Source organism: Lycium barbarum, chromosome 5 (genome assembly GCF_019175385.1).
Source record: "Lycium barbarum isolate Lr01 chromosome 5, ASM1917538v2, whole genome shotgun sequence".
Lineage (NCBI taxonomy): Eukaryota > Viridiplantae > Streptophyta > Magnoliopsida > Solanales > Solanaceae > Lycium > Lycium barbarum.
Window position 1 is genome coordinate 346,801 of NC_083341.1, and position 20,192 is coordinate 366,992.

The 20,192-nt window shown below is 35.9% G+C and overlaps 2 protein-coding genes across 5 annotated transcripts; one reads left to right on the forward strand and one right to left on the reverse strand.

Moving 5' to 3' along the window:
* Positions 1–613: 613 nt before the first annotated feature.
* LOC132642150 (uncharacterized) lies at positions 614–3,146 on the reverse strand. The gene is made up of 3 exons (XM_060359413.1): positions 2,737–3,146; positions 1,702–2,141; positions 614–916 (listed from the first exon to the last, which is right to left on the reverse strand). The coding sequence occupies exons 1-3, from the start codon at positions 3,016–3,018 to the stop codon at positions 865–867; spliced, it is 774 nt and encodes a 257-aa protein (XP_060215396.1). The 5' UTR covers positions 3,019–3,146; the 3' UTR covers positions 614–864.
* Positions 3,147–9,766: 6,620 nt separating this feature from the next.
* LOC132639989 (probable LRR receptor-like serine/threonine-protein kinase At5g63710) lies at positions 9,767–16,073 on the forward strand. 4 transcript variants are annotated; one of them, XM_060356381.1, is made up of 11 exons: positions 9,767–9,926; positions 11,242–11,403; positions 11,769–11,901; positions 12,004–12,075; positions 12,259–12,402; positions 12,603–12,668; positions 13,639–13,709; positions 13,791–13,937; positions 14,221–14,562; positions 14,649–15,043; positions 15,587–16,073. In XM_060356381.1, exons 1-11 carry the CDS (start codon positions 9,914–9,916, stop codon positions 15,896–15,898), a joined length of 1,857 nt encoding a protein of 618 aa, XP_060212364.1. In that variant the 5' UTR covers positions 9,767–9,913; the 3' UTR covers positions 15,899–16,073. The 4 variants fall into 4 exon arrangements, with proteins under 4 accessions (XP_060212364.1, XP_060212365.1, XP_060212366.1 ...); XM_060356382.1 differs by having other exon boundaries at positions 13,794–13,937; XM_060356383.1 differs by lacking the exon at positions 12,603–12,668.
* Positions 16,074–20,192: the final 4,119 nt, after the last annotated feature.

Genomic DNA, 20,192 nt, shown 5'->3' on the forward strand with positions numbered 1-20,192 from the left:
TCAATAAATAGTCGCTACCCTGGGTATGTGCTGCTTTCCTAACTGAATCTTGTCCGGGTAGAATTAGTAAGTGTTACAATCAACAAATATTGCTCAAGATCGACAATTAAAGAAGAGAAAAACTAGATAATACTCAAATCAATTGACTTCCAAGTCTAATTGGAAATAGCACATATGGAGGTAGATGATGGAAGGGAAAGTCATCCATGACTTTTGAGTCTACTCAAATCAATTGACTTCCAAGTCATATAAGCTTAGTTTTGACTATTAATAAGTGTAGTCATTTTGTCAATAATTTCTGACTTCATTCAAATTAATTAGTCTTCATTCACCATTTCTCCACCACTAAATTTTGATTTTCCACTGTTGTTCTTTGTTCTTGAAAGAACCTCTTACTTAACAGTAAAACGAGTTTTTTTTCTTTTCTTTTCAATACTATGAAAAAAGATTATTAGACTCTGCCGTTGTGCAAAGCATAGCCGATTCTTCCGAATGATGGAGTAGAGCTGTGTGATAAATTGATGATGGTCAGTATAAAAGTAATCAAATTATTGATGATGCACTAGATTTATATACAAGATTGATGGTCAGTGTAAAGAATAAAGAGGTTTAATTTATTGATAAAAGATTATTGCAAATGCTGTGAATTCATTTCCTGTAGGCATCATTTGCATTATCATATCTGGATTTCTTTAGCCTAAAACCTCATTGTAACTATGATTGTAAATGATATACAAGACCGCAGTTACATAAAAAAGCTTGTGCTGGAGTATTACATGCAGAAACTTCACATATTTGCAACTTTATTTTTCTACATCCTGGCAGTATTTGCTGTTTATTCTATTTGTTCTTTTTTCTGCTAAACTAAAAGAAGCACCCTCTCTGTTTTCTCTCTTTGCAGTTGCTTTCAACCAGCCTGCAAATATCAGGTAACAGAAGTTAAGGTACGAGAAGTTGAAATCAATAAAACAACATTGAGCCCCCTTTATTCTCATTTCTCCCACAACGTGCAATCTGCTTCTTGCCACAGTGAGCTTATTAATGTGGCAATGTATATTCAATTTGAAATAGTGTCTAACTAGCCAATTCCTCTTAAGCTGAAGTTTTATTTTTATCTACACTGAAAAGCTTTGTTGCTCGAACTCCCAAAAATGTTGTCGCACCCCTATGGGATCCTCCAAAAATGCACTACTTTTGGAGGATCCGACGTGCACCCCACGACATTTTTGAAGAGTCTGAGCAACATAGCTAAAAAGTTATCTCAAGTCTCAGCCCATGGTTTAACATTTCACACACACAAAAACACTCATAACTATGGACACTCCCAAAAATAGTTGGAGTATCATATTTTAATCTTGGTTTGGTGTCAACTACGCTTTGCAGATAGGCAAAGTTATGGTTCATGCATTATAATGCCTTGAAAATTTACAATAAAGAATCTCTGTCTTTTTTTGTGTGGGTGTGACTGACTTCCCATTCTGAAGGAGAGTCTTAGAGCAACGATAAAGTTGTCTCTGTGTGATCTACAGGTCACAGGTTCAAGCCGTGGAATTAACCACTGATGCTTGCGTCAATGTAGGTTGCCTACATCACAACCTTTTGGGGTGCGATCCTTGATGCTTCTTGCACCGGGCTGCCCTTTTTCACTTTCTATTCTCTAGGCTTTATGATGTTCTATTGGGAGAAAAGATGAACTTTTACCTGCTTTTGCTGCTGCTATTGGCACTCATGCTTTTCTTGATGCTTCTGCTATACTTATTATCTTTAAGAACTACATATATAATCCTCCACCAGTCCCTATTCACAGATTTCTCTGATTCATCAACCGATGTTTTTGAAGAAACTTTTGAGCAGTTCCTTGGCTTTAGTTTCTTCTTGCTACCTATAGAAGCTGGGAGGAACATTTTCAGTAGGAAAACCCCACTTTCCATGCTTTCACTTCTTGATATTTGACTCCTCTTCAAAGTTTTTCTCTGTTGTGGCATTCTAACTTTTTGATCGCTCCCTTTTACTGTTGTAGCCTGTTTACTCTCTTCTGTGCTTTGTTGATCATCAACAATATCTTTCAATGACAGCTCAAAAGATGATTCTGGCAAGTCCTGAATCATCTCCATGAGGTGCCTCCTACCATTCTTGATCACCTGCATATGCAAACAGTCTCAGTATTGTGATGCAGAGCACATATATATACAGTCAAATCTCTCTATAACAACGTCGTTTGTCTAGATAGCTTTTGGCTACTATAGAGAAATGTTGTTATAAAGAACAACATATAGAGTCCGTTTGGATTGGCTTATAAGTTGCTTATAAGTTGTTTTCAGCTTTTTGAGTGTTTGGCTGGCCAGCTTAAAGTTATTTTGTGCTTAAAATAAGCTCAAAAAAATAATTGGGCCCATTTGACTTAGCTTATCTAAAGCAGCTTATAAGCTGAAAACAACTTATAAGCCAAAAAAAAAATAAGTTAGACTACCTGAACTTATTTTTTTTTTAGCTTATAAGTTGTTTGCAGCTTATAGGCATAAGCCCATCCAAACGGGCTCATAGTATACCATAACATGAAAAATTGATTCCAAGAAAAAATTGGCCGTTAGTGAAATGTTATTATAGAGAGGTTTGACTATAAATCACAATAAATATGATATTTGAACTCATAATTTCAAAAGTATAATGAGGTTCAGCTATAAGAATCTAACGGTTCTCCACATCAAATTTAAATCTGAATCCGACTCTGATTACTTGTAATCTTGATCCTGGAAAAGGATTGCCAAAATAGTCATAGCATGGTAAGGTAGAAGCTTGATTTTTGGCGACTCCTAATGGCCTTTGAGTCCATAGAGGTGGAGAACAAGGAAAATAATCATTTGTTATATCTTCACAAGTTTGGAACTCTATATCAGCACTCTCTTCTTGTCTTTGTTCGTTGCATGGTAAAAGTGTGGTTGATAATTTGCTTTGCTGATTGTAAACACTTTTTGATTCAACAAAAGGGTCTAAAGTATGAAGATGATCTTGTTTCATGGCTCTAATTTGAATTCAAGAATGGCTTAAAATTTGGATTAAAGTATGCAAATTACCTCTAATTTGTTTGGAGTTCAAGAAGCAGTATTAATGGCTATATGTATTATAGGGTACAAAAGACTTTGTCAATGCCATTTTCTACAAGACAAATGTGTCTCGTTTTCTAAATTCTACCACTTGTGACTTAAGAAGGCTTTCTAGAAGTCAACAAGTCTATTCTTTCTTGGAATAAATTGGCCAATTTTTGTAGAATTTAATAATGTGTAGCTGAAGGTTCTAAAGATCTTTAAGACCTCATGTTCCGACATTTACCTCAAACTATTAGTTTATTACGATGAAGTGAATAAGCAAGATAGAAAATATATATTATTTAAATATGGCTTAAGAATAAAAATAAATGTAAACATACGTATCATATATTTTTTGATTTGGTATAAATACTTATCTCTGTAGATAAATTTTTAAGCTTGGTTTAAGTGGCAAGTGTCGGAAGCTCAATCCTATGGTCGAACACATTTAAAATAATCTGCACCATGCTATTGATCTTCTTCATAGGAAGGAAAAAAAAATTAAAAGAATTTTGAGGCAGCAAAATTATGAATGTTATTTTGTTAAAAGATAGACTTGCAGTTGACTTGGTTTCATCACTTTATTGACTGATACAGTTTATAATTTATAACTTATATGTGTAACTTGTATGCAATTTCCTCTCAGAAACATTTTGACTAATTTGTCATAATGTTCATCTAGTAATATGAACTCCATAATGTATTCATATAGTAATAATTTTCCAATTTTTTGCGCGGAGTGCCCTTCTTTTGGGCTGGTCTTTATATTTTGCCCCTTATTTATGTCTTCTTTAAATTTTGCCCTTGCCGCCTGTTTAATGAAAGTTTTTTGACAAAATTACCCTTACCCCATTAAAATCCTTTTTATTTCGTCATTTGCCATTTTCTTTTCTTTTTTTTGCTTCTTCTTTCCTCCTCTGTTTTGTGTTTGTCTCATCTGTTCTAAAACTTAGGTACGAATTTGGATCTTTTGCTCGTTTCAATATTTGTTTTTATGTTAAATTGTTATTTGTTGAATTGATATCCTTGTCTTCATCGTTTTTTATATTTAATTGATCCTTTTTTATTTAAAATTATAGTGTTTTGTTATAGTGTCTATATGATTTTTTGAACTTTAGTTTCATTCCCCATGTATATATTTTGGTTTTTTGAATGTCGTATTATGAATGTCGTAATATGTTTTAGTTGATTTTGATGTGCGTTTTGGTTTTCTCTTTGTTGAATCGTTGAAGTTTTGCCTGTGAACAACTGTTTTATGTTGTTGCTGCTGTTTTTATTTAATAATCTGATTTTTGTGAAGAATGTGTTTGTCTGAGGCAACATATGTCGGGTCCGGCAGAGTTCTTGGTTTTTGAAACTGAAGTTATGTCGGTTCCGGCATAAAGTTATGCTTGTTCGGCATAACTTCATGAATTAAGTTAATTTATGTGTGCTTGGTTTTTTGGTGCTGTCTTGTTAATAATTTTGGTTTTTATGCAATCTTATGTGTTTTTGGTGTTTTGGTTATGAAAAATGAAAGTTTGCCTCTCACGGCATACTTTGTAATTTTGTAAACTGAAATTATGCCGGTTCCGGCATAAAGTTATGCTTGTTCCGGCATAACTTCATGAATTAAGTTAATTTATGTGTGCTTGATTTTTTGGTGTTGTCTTGTTAATAATTTTGGTTTTTATGCAATCTTATGTGTTTTTGGTGTTGTTTTGTTAATAATGTTTTTGTTTTGCTTATGAAAATGAAAGTTGCCTCTAACAACATACTTTATTCTTTTGTAAAGTGAACTTCTGCCTCCTCCGGCATACTTTTCTAGTTCTTAACACTTGCGTAAATTTTTGTTTTGCTCATGAAAATAAAAGTTTGTCACTAACAGTATACTTTGTTCTTTTGTAACGTGAACTTCTGCCCCCTCCGGCAGACTTGTCTAATTCTTAACACTTGTGTACTTTTTTATTTTGCTTATGAAAATGAAAGTTGCCTCTAACAGCATACTTTGTTCTTTTGTAAAGTAAACTTCTGCCTCATCCGGCATACTTTTCTAGTTCTTAACACTTGTATACTTGATGTTTTGCTTATGAAAATGAAAGTTTGCCTCTAACAGCATAATTTGTTCTTTTGTAAAGTGAACTTCTGCCTCCTCCGGCAGACTTGTCTAATTCTTAACACTTGTGTACTTTTTTATTTTGCTTATGAAAATGAAAGTTGCCTCTAACAGCATACTTTGTTCTTTTGTAAAGTAAATTTCTGCCTCCTCCGGCATACTTTTCTAGTTCTTAATACTTGCGTAAATTTTTGGTTTGCTCATGAAAATAAAAGTTGCCTCTAACAGCATACTTTGTTCTTTTGTAAAGTAAACTTCTGTCTCATCCGGCATACTTTTCTAGTTCTTAACACTTGTATACTTGATGTTTTGCTTATGAAAATGAAAGTTTGACTCTAGCGGCATACTTTGTTCATTTGCATGGTGAATTTCTGCCTCCTCCGGCATACTTGTTCAAAACTTTGCCTGATTATTTTTTGTCAACTGAAGTTACTATAATTTCAAGTCTAAGTCATTGAGCATTGTATACTAATCAAATGGAACGTATAAACTAATCAAAATCAGAACAAAGCAATAAATTTGATCAATTCTATGTTGTTGAGTAAAATTATGATTCGCAATGTTGAATCTCAACTGAATATCAATTGTTTAGTTCATAGAAGATGATTTGTTGTTATTTTCAAATATTAACAAATCTAAACTTAATAAAGCATCAAATTGAGTTGAATTACGTTCAATTGAAACGCTATATATTATGTATTTATCTTTTCCGATGTTGTAGCAGCAAAATCAATGGAGATTTCTCCGGTGAAATGTTGGAACGATGGAACGATTGAAAGGTTTGTTGTTGGAATGATGGATAGGTTTAATTGGATGTTTGGGGTTCGTTACAGACTTTCAGGTTTTTATATGTGATGGGTAGGGGTAGTAACGTCTTTTTTATTATTTTTTAGCTTAGAAGGGCAAATATTAAAGACCACGCATTACGAGGGCAAAAATTAAAGACCAACGCATTTGAAGGGCATTCGCGCGAATTGCCCCTAATTTTCAGTGACTATATTATAAGAACTTTCTTGGATCTAACTGTCCTTATTGGGCTTGAGCTAAACACTAAGCTCAATATATGTCTATCAGATTTGGGCCACAGGTTTCAACCATTTGTTAGAGAGCTTGTTTACATGGACAGTCTTTCTAAGTTTGGCCAATCTTACAGGCGAAGTGCAAGAATAACCGTTTAGGGAATTCGCAGAAACAGCCTTATTTTGGGGTGTTCTTTAATTTTTGGCCATTAAATTGGTGGTCTTTAATTTTGGTCTTTCGTTAGAACCCTTGGTTTGGGGTTCGAACCCTTGCTCAGTCAATTTTTTTAAAAAAAATTCACAAGGTAGAGTTTGGATTCGCAAGGCAGAGATGAACTTGCAAAACTTTGCCTTCAGGCAGAGATTTTGCTACCTTCAGGCAGAGTTTGAAACTCTACCTTAAGGAAGAGTTTGCCTCAAAACTTTGTCTTAAGGTCTAACTTTGCTACAAAACTCTGTCTTGCGAAATTGTTTTTTTTCTTTACTGAGCCGGGGTTCGAACCCCAAACCTCATGGTATTAGGTGAAAGGGACAAAAATTAAAGACCAGTGCATTTGAAGGGCAATCCGCACAAAAAAATGTAACGGTTTGTAGTACTGCTATTTAAACAACAGTCAAAATGTTACAATTTTTTTAAAATTTAGCCGTTTCAGGATCGACTTCAAACATGCAGGCCTGAAGTTGAAAAATCGCGAATTTGAAATTAAAGAATTCAGACTGTTGGGCCTAAAGTTGGGCTCTACAGCCTCTGCCAAAGCCTAATTTTATATCCGAAGGAAGTTCGAGCCAAAATAAGCTACACATATTTAATGTAATGAAATCTAGTTTTAATCTTGCATATACGTGGAAATCGTGGAACATTTTGAATTTAAGTGCAAATATATTAGTCTTATTAAGATACTTAATTAGTTGTTCAATTTATTTATGTCAATTCACTTGCATCTCAGAGCATTAAATGAATTAAATACTTTACCGTTATTCCTATTACTGATGTAGACTAAACATAATGTGTTCGACAGAGCTCACTGCGTCTAGCTCCATATATAAAGAGTAGTATTCATTGACTTTAAGTTTAAATTCTCCATTCTGTTTATGGAATAAAGAATTATACACAAGAAATGGTGGGTATAAGCACACTTGTGATGACACTTTTGGAAAATTTGGAACCAAATACCATATCTAAGATGCCTATGTGGAGAGGATAAATGCCTAACTTTTCATATACTTAATTATTATTTTTAATAACATCATACATTACTTTTAGGTCATGTCTGGCCAACGTATTGTCAAAATCTCTAAGCCTTTTTCTTTTTCTTAACTTAAGCTTTTGTGAGAAGCTTTTTCTTGCTTTTACCTCTATTATTGTTTTTCATTCTTTTGCATAAGAAAATTAAGCTTTTAGCGAGTAAGGAGAGGAGAAGACAAGTACCGAAGAAATGCCATGAAGTTATGTAGTAGTACTAAATTTGTAAACATAAAACGTGTGAAATTTTATTGATTATGTTTCAATCAAATATTGTTTATAATTTGTTCAAATATGTTTAATTTCAACAATTCAGAAGCTCCCGTGATCATAATTTTATTATTATTTATGCAAACATTTAGAATATTATTTTTAGATGAGAGAAAAGAAAATGATCATTAATTCGATGGGGGTGCATCCTCTTTTTGGCTAGATTATATTTGATATGACGAAAAATATATTCTTGACAAATAACATTTTGGCGTTTGACTAATTTATACGTGAAAGATAGTCTTTACTAGATGAAGGAAATAACAATCTTTTATTATGAACGAACGTTAAATTGATTATGAATATTAAAGGGTTCCCACTATTAATAATCGAAACTTTTAACACTTTCATATTATTGTTGACAATTGTGTTTATTCTCTATCTTTCGACCAAAAAAAAAAAAAAACACTCTATACATCGTTTTTGAGGATTATCATATCATATGTTACTCAATTTAGTATGATATTTTCAGTTTATAGTGAAAATTGGCGAAGTGGAGAAAACAATCATATGCTTTTCAATTATTCGTCCATTATCCACTCTTATGGTGAAAATTTCAGTGGAATGTGATAAAAAAGATGATGAATAATTGTATTAAAGCGTCTTTTAAAAAAAGATCACCTTTTCTGATCTTAGTCAATGCAAAACATTATGAAAACCATGGCTACATCATCTTTGCATGCACCTTTTTAAAGTTGGAGTTACAAAAAGATATTAAGGGGTCGTTTGGTTTTCCACACACTAACAAAATAATTCTAGCATAAAATTTCAGTGAAGTAATTTTATAATTGGTTGGTTGCATAAGAAAAAATAATCGCCGCATAGCTTAATACAACACATAGTTGGATTTATTAAACTCCACATAGGTAATGCAAGAATATGTATCTTATTTTATGTACGATAGAATGCAGGCGAAAGATTTAAAAAAAATGCTTTAAGTAATCAGTGCACACATAATACTCCTATTATTGTTGGGTTATGTAATAATATCCTATTTATGGGCATTTTTCGACTTAGAATTGAATTCATATCCGAAAATCTTAATATACCCAACGCTTTTATTTATGTTGAACGGCTTCCAACTAATTGTCAAATAAAGCTATATGTGCTTAAATTTCTAGCTAAAAAGCATTTCATGAAGCAAAAATTCCGATAATTCATCCTTTACATAATACTTGACTTTTTCATGCGTAAGATCACAAAAAGCATTCCCTATTCGGAGATTGGCTTTTCTTTATCCTCTTCTCACATAACAACCATATCTTATTAATTTCCGCAAAAATAATGATATAATCCTAGTAAGGAGCCTTAATTGTAATTGTACTTCAAATTCTTTGAGTTTGATATCTCCAAAGCCGGATTGGCATGCAGGTGAAAAAAACAAAGAAGGGAAAGGAGGTTACAGACAAAAGAAAATATCACTGAGGCCAAGAACTTGTGAGAGTGTTGTGACTTAATTATTGAAATGACAGTTCGGTGCATGAAGTATTCCGTATTCATACAGGGTTCGAAAAGGGTCTTATTTTAAGGGGGTGTGATGTTTGTGACCTATTGTGACATAAGCATCAGTAGCTATTTCACGGCTTGAACCGTGACCAATAGATCAAACCACAAAAAAAACTTTACCGTTACTCCAAGAGACTGTGATGTAAATAGCCTGACACAAGCTTATTAACCTATAATAGATCACAAAAGAATAATTTTATTGTTGCTTCAAAACCCCTTTATGTGACATGATCATTATCCAATTAAAAAAAGATATTGTTCTCCTTTAAACAACTGGGGAATAATGATCATACTAAAGAAGAAGCTTCTTATCTCACTGATTGCCCTCATAAGCATCTGAATATTAAAGTGATAATAAAGGCATTAAAGCTGAGAGAACAATGTGTTATTAGTAGTGGGCTTCTCATTCACCACCAACTCATCACCAAGTAGACTCTTTTTATAGTTCCACTCACTCACCCCACCCCACCCCACCCCCCACCCCAAACCACCCCACCCCTCAAATTCCTCAAAATTGTTCTCAAAATTGTTCTATTCTTGCTTTTCTTGAATGCTTTGTGGGTCCTCCCTTACACACTACACTAAAACCCCAATTGCCATTTGAATCTCACCTATTCATCATGTCATCAACTATCTACTACTACTACTGCTCTTCCTTGTATTTCTTGATCATCTATTGGAACTTTCAAAATACATGGCTTTTCCAGGTCAGTTTTCTTCCTCACTTGTATATTTAAATATACTATTTGCATATATACATGTTATTATATTGATGACATGTGTTGAGCTTAGATGAAGCACTGATGATTCATATAACCGACCCCAACTTGTTATATTATTTACTTGATCTTTTTGGGTATATTGAACTGGATTTTGCATGGTAGTAAAAGATAATTTCGGCTTAGCCTCTAAATGCATTAGAAATGGTGGTTATCTCTCTAAAGGCTTTTTATTGGATGCTTAATTGAAGTTACTTCTAGTTACAAGTTTCTTGGCTGCAACTGATATGCCTGTCTATAATTAACTGGAGAGGTGCATGAGCAGGTCCAAGGTGCTATATGAGGTGGTAAAGTGAGTCAGCGACGGAGTCAGAAATTTTAATAAGGGGTTTCAAAAAAATGCAAACTTGTGCATGGATACACGTAACTATCAAGGGGATTCAACAATTCACATATATACAAAAAATTTTGCTTTTACCCTATGTATAAAGTGTAATTTTTCGACGAACGCACTTAGCTCTGACACTGTAAAGTTTGTTCTTACTTGTAACCAGAAGGGCCAGAACTGGTGGAACGTGGAAATGCTTTAAAATCACCAAGCTTGTCCTGTAAAAACACAATGCTAAATTAAAAAGGCATAGAAGATGACTGAGCCCCACAAACTGATTTCTTTGGTTACTGTGACTCTGCTTCCTTCCTTGTTGCCAGTGGCGGGGCCACTCTTCGCTAGAAAATAACACTGTGTAGATATATAAAAAAATTATTATATAGTATACTATATGTTGAAATCCCTTGGATTTTTCATGTGATTACTTCTTCGTATTTTGATTCTCCTTAGTGAAGATTCTGGCTCCTTCACTACTTGTTGCATGATTAATTCATAGGGGTAGGTATTAGTTTCTCCCATGCCTTTTTATGATTGCTGAGATCTTCTTGTCTAGAAAGGATAATCTTTCAGAAATAGTCATTTTGGCTCTTCTGTTCTTGCTCAGTATGACTGTATGAGCATTAAATAAATTGGTAGCAGAAAAGAAGAGGTCACTTCTTGAACCAATTGGTAATATTCTCGTTGTGCTGCAACTACAAGGCTGGCTTCCTTGTTATCATTACATAGAAGACGCTTTACATGCTTCTTTTCTCTATACCAATTGCAAGTCATGTTGATGTCTCTTTGTTATTCTTGTTTGCATTTCCTCCATGGATGTGAGTTGAACTTCAATAAAGTAGTGAGGATTCATATAGGCGACCCCAACCTGTTTGGAACTGAGGTGTAATAGTTGTTGTTGTTGTTGTTGTTGTATAGAGTATCAGAAACAAGGAGAAGGATCAGCTGGAAGCTCTCCTCTGGTTAATAGAGAAAATTCAATGTCCACAGCCTTTTCGTTCCGGCATTTTCACTTGAACTTGCTGATGCTCCTACTTTTATGCAGCAATGGTCTCTCCTCAAATGATTATGATGTTGAAGGTATGATGTTATATAGTATTTGGTTATTGAATCTGTGAAAACTGCATAATTTTGATAAATGTAATTCATTTTTAAGGGGAAGAGACCTATCAATTTACTTTGTTGAATTTTGTGATTTCATAAAATCCATGCTGCTTTCATTAGAAAAAAAAGAGAAGGTATAGTTTCCATTTCAATAAGAGTATGTTCTTCTTAAGCTCCGAGGGCTTAGTTCAAGTGTCAAAGGTTGAGAGACTTGTGACTTAAGTCACAGGTTCGAGTCCTATGTTTTGCACTATTTCGAAATATGTTGCTCATAAAATCGTGGTAAATGTTTGTTTTTATTGAATCATATGTTATTTATAATATTTTTGTCATCATTTCAGGTCATGCTTTAATAGAGTTGCTGAGGGCTTTGAAAGATTCCAACAATAGAATCAAAGATTGGAACATTAATTTAGTGTCTCCCTGTTTCAGTTGGTCTCATGTTACATGCAGAAATGGAAATGTCATATCCCTGTAAGAGTTCTTTTCTTTTTGTTTTAAGTAAATCAAGTGTATTCATATAAGTGACCTCTACTTGATTTGAACTGAGGCGTAGCTATTGTTGTAATCAAACAGGAGCCTAGCTTCTAACGGATTCTCAGGAACACTTTCACCGTCGATAACCAAATTGAAATTTTTGGTTAGCCTGTAAGTTTGCTTCATTAAATATTTACACATTAAAATTAAGAATCCAGCTATTAGCACTTGATGTCGTACTTTAGAACCCATAAAGTTGAAATCCTGGCTCCGCATCTGACACTAATCCTCAGTTTCTCGGCGGCCCTAGGAAAGTTTTGTGAAGTTTTGCTAAAATGCTACTGGTCTTTGCAGGGATTTACAAAATAATGATCTATCTGGTGCCTTACCTGATTACCTTAGTAGCATGTCAAATCTACAAAACTTGAATCTTGCAAACAATAGTTTCAATGGACCTATTCCACCAGCTTGGGGTCAGCTCAACAATCTTAAGCATTTGTAAGTACTTGTTTTTTCTTTTTTCTTTGGTCTCTCCTTTTTCCTAAAATACCAGACTGAATGTTGTCGGACTCTTCAAAAATGGAGATGGGTACATGTCAGATCCTCCAAAAGTAGTGCAAGTTGTGGATTGAAGTTTTCATTTATTTATGGTAACTTGTTCTTGCTTGTAGTTTTTACATGTTTTCCATCTCTCACAGGGACCTGTCCTCCAATGATCTGACTGGAGGTATCCCACTGCAGTTGTTTTCAATACCAACATACAAGTAATCTCATCATTTATTATCTTTCTTTCCAACTTGTTAAGCCTTTTCAATTTGATGTTGAGCTCTAAGATCTTCCCTTTCAGACAGATATATTGTCTTTACACAGTCTTATTCGATTTGTACTGCCTAGTCGGGTTATTGGACCATGTACCCTATGTTACTCGGATCTTCAAAAATATATTGTCGGGTGTGTGTTGAATCCTCCAAAAGATATGCATTTCTGGAGGATCCAACATGGATGCGGCAGCATAGTTGGAGGGTCCGAGCAACATAGCTTGAAGCCTTTAGCTCGGAAATATACTTCCTTCCTTTTTCTCATGAACCAATGGTTTTCACATTTCTTCTACCATAAAACACCAAGAAGATAGCTGTGGTACCCAAACCTATTCTCTTTTTAAGTAATATATTATCAAATCTTCTATATATTGCTTTAATATTCCCACAGGTCAGAACTCTTCATTTTCAATTCTAGCAACCATGATGAGAAGTTCAAAAGGATCAATGTTCTTCTTAACCTATCCCGAAACACACAAGACCGTTATCGAACTTATTTTGTTAATGCACAACCATCCTAGAGACAGCAATGTCATGTTGATGCATTCAGTACTTGGCTGTACAGTTTGCTAAAAAAATATGTACTCCTAAAAGTATAGATTTTTTATTTCATTAGGTTCATTCTTTACCTTTGCTGATTCCACAGCTCGACCCCGTGACCTATAGGTAAACAAATCTACCGTTGCTCCAATCCTGACCTATAGGTCATACAGAGACAATTTTACCATTGCTCAAATCCTTCCTTCAACTGACCAAAAATGACCTATGCATTCACACAAAGACAACTTTGCCGTTGCTCCAAGGCTCCCCTTTAACTTCAACGTTTCTCATAACTGTATCATTCAACTTGGAGCTGTTAATATTGACTTAGTTTCTTAACTATGTTGCTTAATGATCATTCTGTACGTCGTATCAGTTTTTCAGGAACTCATCTTTCTTGTGGCAGTGGTTTTCAGCAGCCCTGTGTTTCTGGTTCCTCTGTCCCAGGTTATTAGTCTTCTTCTCACAAGTGCATCCTCTAGTTCTAGCCAACAAATGATAATTGTTACTAAATGATGATTGCTCCAGCAGTTTCCAGCAGAAGACCAAAACTCCAGGTTGTTATTATTGGTGCTAGCTGCGGTGCATTCCTCCTTCTCTTAGTTGGCGCTATCATCACATATCTATGCAATTATAAGCATAAACTCAAACATGATCAATTTTTTGATGTCGAAGGTATACGCTTTACTCCTATTTCTTCAACAGAAAGAGCACTTTCAAACCTCTCTATAACAGCATTGTTTGTTCCGATATTTTTTGGCTGCTATAGTGAAATGTTGTTATAGAACGTATAATATAATATTACATGAAAGATCGGTTCCACAGAGAACATGGCTATTAAGTGAAATGTTGTTATTTATGATGGTTGTTATAGAGAGGTCTGACTGTATATGGTTTTGCTGTATTAAACAAACTGCCTTAATAATTGCAAATGCTGTCTATTTTTATGGCATTTTAGGTGACGTTGAGCGAAACATTTCGTTAGGCCAACTAAGAAGGTTCTCATGGCGTGAAATTCAGATTGCAACAGACAATTTCAGTGAAAGCAATATTATAGGACAAGGAGGTTTTGGTAAAGTGTACAAGGGCTATCTTTCGGATAACACGACAGTGGCAGTGAAAAGACTCACAGATTACCACAATCCTGGTGGAGAGGCTGCATTTCTGAGGGAAGTTCAGTTGATTAGTGTTGCAGTACATCGAAATCTTCTACGTTTGATCGGGTTCTGTATAACCTCTTCCGAGAGAATTCTTGTTTATCCGTTTATGCAGAATCTTAGCGTTGCATATCAGTTAAGAGGTATTTCCCTTAGTACTCAACCTTTTTTGGGTTATTGTTGATACTATTCAGTATTTTTTTTTTCTCTCATTTTCCCTTCTCATTAGATTTAAAACCCGGAGAGAAAGCTCTGGATTGGCCAATGAGGAGACGAATAGCATTTGGAGCAGCCCATGGTCTTGAGTACCTCCACGAGCATTGCGACCCTAAGATCATTCATAGAGATCTAAAGGCAGCAAACATCCTCCTAGACGATAACTTTGAGCCCGTTCTTGGAGATTTCGGACTAGCAAAACTAGTTGATACGAAACTGACTCATATTACAACTCAAGTTCGCGGGACAATGGGCCACATTGCCCCTGAATACTTGTCTACTGGAAAGTCGTCTGAGAAAACGGATGTCTTCGGATATGGCATCACCCTTTTAGAACTTGTAACGGGGCAACGCGCGATTGATTTTTCGCGGCTTGAAGAAGAGGAGGATGTCTTACTACTGGATCATGTAAGTCCTACTTCCACTCTTCTGAGAATTAATACCAAATATTTGACTTTGTTTCTTTTTCTATAGGAGGATTTTTCATTTATGTATATATAGGCTGTATGGTTTCAATCTAATCCATAGAACTAAATAGTATAGTTTGAAATATAATGTTACACAAATATTATGCGATAAGAGGATGTCTACTAAAATGAAAGGCAAGTTCTACAAAACGACTCTAATACGCCTCGTTATGCGGAAGACAATGTTGGACCTGTAAGGTTCAACATATACACAAGATGTGTGTTGCAGAATTGTGGATGTCAAAATGGATGTACAGTCATAAAAGATGAAAAATGATAACTTATGTTGCTCAGTCATTCCAAAAATGTTGTTGCACGCGTGTCGGATTCTTCAAAATGCACTACTCCAATTTGACACCTAACTAAAATGTAAGAGTCCGAGCAACATAGCTGATATTGTGTTACCATTTGTCTTTGGCTAATGATGGTCATTAAATTTTCCTTTTTGCTTTTATTTTGACTATGTTATTCGAAAAAACTACAGATCAAGAAACTACTGAGAGAGAAAAGGCTAGGTGACATTGTGGATGGAAACATGAAAACTTATGATTCAAAAGAAGTTGAGACAATCCTTCAAGTTGCATTGCTTTGCACCCAAAGTTCACCCGAGGAACGTCCGAAAATGGCAGAAGTGATTACTATGCTGAAGGGTGTAGGTTTGGCTGAAAAATGGGCAGAGTGGGAGCAACTTGAAGAAGTAAGACATCAACAATTTTCGCTCATGTCGCGCCAGTTTATGTGGGCGGAAGACTCGACGCATGATCAAGAAGCTATACAATTGTCTCAAGCAAGATAGAAAATGCAAGTTGTGAATATAACTTCTGCAATAATGTGCTTGTTTACTTCGAAGCTCCAGTATAGCTTTAGCTTTGTTGCTGCTAGGAATGTGTCAACTAAGTGTAGTTTTTATCATATGCTGTACTATGGCATTTTCCTTTGAACCAGGTATATATAGAGAACTCTTACACTAATTATATTTTGTGCACCTTTTGATGATATATATATGTTTATATATTTTGTAAAATATCCAAGAAATTCATCGTAAAAGAGCATCGGTTCTTGGGATAGTATTATATAAAATATACATGTTTTTCCTTCACAATTACAGTTCCCTGCTCTGGCTCCTTAAAAGGCGGCGAATTGAAAGCTTACTTTATTATTAGAGAAAGATGGTTAGTCAATCCCGCGACTGAAATGCTCAGTTGAATAAAAGCACCAAAAGTCTCTTATTGGAATTGTCATCTTAGTTTTATATTCCCTCTTAATTGATTTTAAATAGGGAAGATTCATTTAATCGACCCCAACAGTTTGTTTCGGAACGAGGCACCTCTTAATTTAGTTTAAACGAAGAAATATGGTCAGTGAAGATTAATATAGTCGACCCTAACAGTTTGTTCCGGAATGAGTCACCCCTTAATTTAGTTTAAACGAAGAAATATGGTCAGTGAAGATTAATATAGTCGACCCCAACGGTTCTTTTACTAATGAGTAGTAGTTATTGTTGTATTCCAAGAGTTACCCTTTCAATTAATTCAATTCCATATATTGTCCATATCATTGTAGATCAACTAAACGGATAAAAAGCATCCTTGATACAATCAGTAATTCATACTCACAAATCACAAGAGAGTATCGTCAACCCTTTTCATAGTTTATATAGGTTTGGTATTTCAATTAATCTTCCTTTTTTCATAACACAACTCAAGTGATCGAAGTCGTTCCTATATACTACATAATTTTCTTTATTTTTTGCATTTTAGACTTCTCAAATTATGATAGATTGTTTATTTCATCTTTCTACATTTTTTAACCGTAATGTTAAGGTACAAACTAATTATTTCAGTAAATACACGTAAAATTGTTCAGTTGCGTACATGCCAAAAACAGCTTCTTTTTGAAAAGATCCAATCGAAACAGACTGTCTTACGTATCTTTGTTTTACGCATGATTATTAATGAAAGAATTATTTTCCGTAGTTTCCTTTCATTCCTTGAATTGGTTAATATACAAAAATATCCTACCTAAAATAGGAGAGTATAAAATATTACAAAATATTCTAACCTAAATAAGAGATTACAAAATATTTATATAATCTATCACACCCCCGCAGTCGAAACGGGAGGTTTACGAACGCTGAGACTGTCTCGAAAATCTTCAAAAAGGACCTGAGGAAGACCTTTAGTGAAAATATCTGCAATCTGATATCGGGACGGGACATGAAGGACTCGAACTTGTCCCCGCGCAACCTTCTCACGCACAAAATGAATGTCCATCTCAATATGTTTGGTGCGTTGATGTTGCACCGGATTACCAGACAGATATATGGCACTCACATTGTCACAATATATCAACGTAGCTTTGCGAACCAGACAATGTAGTTCCAATAAAAGATTGCGAATCCAGCAAGACTCAGAGACAACATTAGCCACACCTCGATACTCTGCTTCAGCGCTAGACCGAGAAAGAGTTGGTTGTCGCTTTGACGACCAAGAAATCAAGTTGTCACCCAAAAATACACAATACCCCGACGTAGAACGACGAGTGTCTGGATAGCCACCCCAATCTGCATCGGTGTAGGAGACAAGGTCGGTGATCGATGAGGGGTAGAGATGCAATCCGTGATCAAGAGTGCCCTGAACATACCGCACAATCCGCTTAAGAGCATGCATATAATCGTCCCGCGGATCATACATATGTAAGCACACATGTTGGACAACATATGAAATATCTAATCTCGTGAAAGTGAGATACTGAAGAGCACCTGCGAGACTACGACAATAAGTGGGATCTTCATAAGGAGCACCCGAAGTAGCACTGACCTTCGGTTTTGTGTCAACCGAAGTGAGAGAGGGCTTGCAAGATGACATACCCGCGCGATCAATGATTTCCTCGGCATACTTACGTTGAGAGAGGAACATCCCCACCTTGGGACGGGTCACAGCAATGCCAAGAAAATAATTCAAAGGACCTAAATCCTTCATAGCAAATTCGGAACCAAGCCTATCCATGATGGAACGACGGAGAGCGTCTGAGGATGCAGTGAGTATAATATCATCAACATATAGTAAAATGTATGCCATTTCAGTCCCCTCATGGTAGATGAACAAAGAATTATCAGACCTGCTATTAGAAAAGCCAAGGGAAAACACAAAATCTGCAAAACGTCTATACCAAGCACGTGGAGCCTGCTTAAGCCGATAGAGAGACTTCCGCAATAGGAAAACATAATCAGGATGTGTGCGATCCCGAAAACCCATAGGTTGATGCATATACACAGTTTCCTTGAGCTCGCCGTGAAGAAAAGCATTCTTCACATATAGTTGATGTATAGGCCAATGCTTTGACAACGAAAGACTAAGAATAGTGCGGATAGTTGCCGGTTTCACCACCGGACTGAACGTCTCACCACAGTCAATGCCAACCTGTTGAGTTTTGCCATCACCTACAAGTCTGGCTTTATGCCTCTCAAAATCACCATTAGACTTTTCTTTATGAGTAAAAATCCACATAGAATGAATAACATTAACATTAGGTGGACGGGGGACCAAATCCCACGTCTTATTCCTAACAAGAGCATCAAATTCATCATTCATAGCCATTTTCCAATTCGGGTCACGAAGAGCGGCCAATGGGTTACGAGGTAGAGGAGATTTCGTAACCGTGGTATGTAAGTTAAACTGACGTTTAGTCTTGACAATACCTCGTTGGCTGCGGGTGACCACGGTGGGACGGGGAGTGGGGATAGGCGGCTGGACAGTAGCAAGGGGACGGGAGCTGGAAGTCGGGCTAGCTGGGGCTGGCAGTCGGTCCAGCTAGGGCTGCCTCACCGTGGGACCAGCAGCGGTGACGGGAGGCAGTGAAGGAGCAGTGGGCTGCTGGGCAGCGAGCGGGGAGGCAGTGGAGGGGGCAGGTCCCGATTTTTGGAGGTGATGAAAAATATAAGGGGGGATCCCTTCATCCAAAAAATCGTATGTATGGGGTTGAGGAGTAGGAAAGTTAGCAAAGGGAAATCGAGTCTCATCGAAAACAACATGACGACTAAGGATGATCTTATGTGATGATAAGTCATAGCATTTGTAGCCTCTATGGTTTGATGGGTACCCCAAAAATACACAAGGTGTAGACCGAGCCTGCAACTTATGAATCGTAGTTGACGGGAAAAGAGGGTAGCACAAAACCCAAAGACCCGAAGGTGCGAGTACATAGGTTCCTTATGATATAAGCATGGAGGGGAGACTTATGGTTCAATAACTTGCTTGGTAAAATATTGAGTAGGTAAGTTGCCATTTGCAATGCATGATGCCAAAAGGAAGGCGGAAGAGAAGCGTGGGCAAGAAGAGTGCGCACGACATTATTGATAGACCGAATCTTACTTTTGGCCTTCCCATTTTGTGAGGACGTATGAGGACAAGAAAGATGGAAAGACATCCCATTCGACTCACAAAGACGCCAAAAATCATTATTTTCATATTCTTTCCCATTATCACATTGGACATTTTTTATTTCTCGTTCAAAATGCGTTCGGACATGGGCCCGAAATTCTAAAAACTTAGCAAAGACATCATATTTCCTAGCTAACGGAAAAGACCACAAATATTTCGAGAAATCATCCAAGAAAAGAACATAATATCGATGACCCATGGAACTTAAGACAGGAGAAGTCCATAAATCACTATGAATAATATCAAAAGGCATACAAGTGTTTGAATTAGACGGAACAAAAGGCAACTTAATATGTTTTCCAAGCACGCAAGAACGACAAATACTAGAGCAACTAGAATTATTACATTCAATGTTTTTATTGATCCTAAGAGAATTCAAAACTGACGCTCCCGGGTGACCCAAACGATCATGCCAAAGAGAAGAAGACAAAGCAGCAAAGGTTGATGGAGAATTGGTTGTGTTTGTGATGGTGGTGGTGATGGGATATAGATCGCCCCGGCTCTCACATCTCATTAATGGCATCCCCGTCTGAAAATCCTTCACAGAAAACCCATATGGATCAAAATTAACAGACACAGAGTTATCAATAGTGAACTTTCTAATAGAGATTAAGTTTTTAATGAGTTTTGGGGCGAGGAGGACATTTT

What these genes read in the sequence shown, in the direction of transcription:
- LOC132639989 (XM_060356381.1), top strand. An exon ending in TTGAAATTTTTGGTTAGCCT is followed by an intron (nt 12,076 to 12,258) that starts GTAAGTTTGCTT and finishes TGGTCTTTGCAG; the next exon opens with GGATTTACAAAATAATGATC. An exon ending in TTTTCAATACCAACATACAA is followed by an intron (nt 12,669 to 13,638) that starts GTAATCTCATCA and finishes ACGTCGTATCAG; the next exon opens with TTTTTCAGGAACTCATCTTT.
- LOC132642150 (XM_060359413.1), bottom strand. Translation starts at nt 3,018, where the DNA reads ATGAAACAAGATCATCTTCATACTTTAGACCCTTTTGTTGAATCAAAA. An exon ending in TTCCAGGATCAAGATTACAA is followed by an intron (nt 2,142 to 2,736) that starts GTAATCAGAGTC and finishes TTGCATATGCAG; the next exon opens with GTGATCAAGAATGGTAGGAG. An exon ending in AATAGCAGCAGCAAAAGCAG is followed by an intron (nt 917 to 1,701) that starts GTAAAAGTTCAT and finishes TGATATTTGCAG; the next exon opens with GCTGGTTGAAAGCAACTGCA.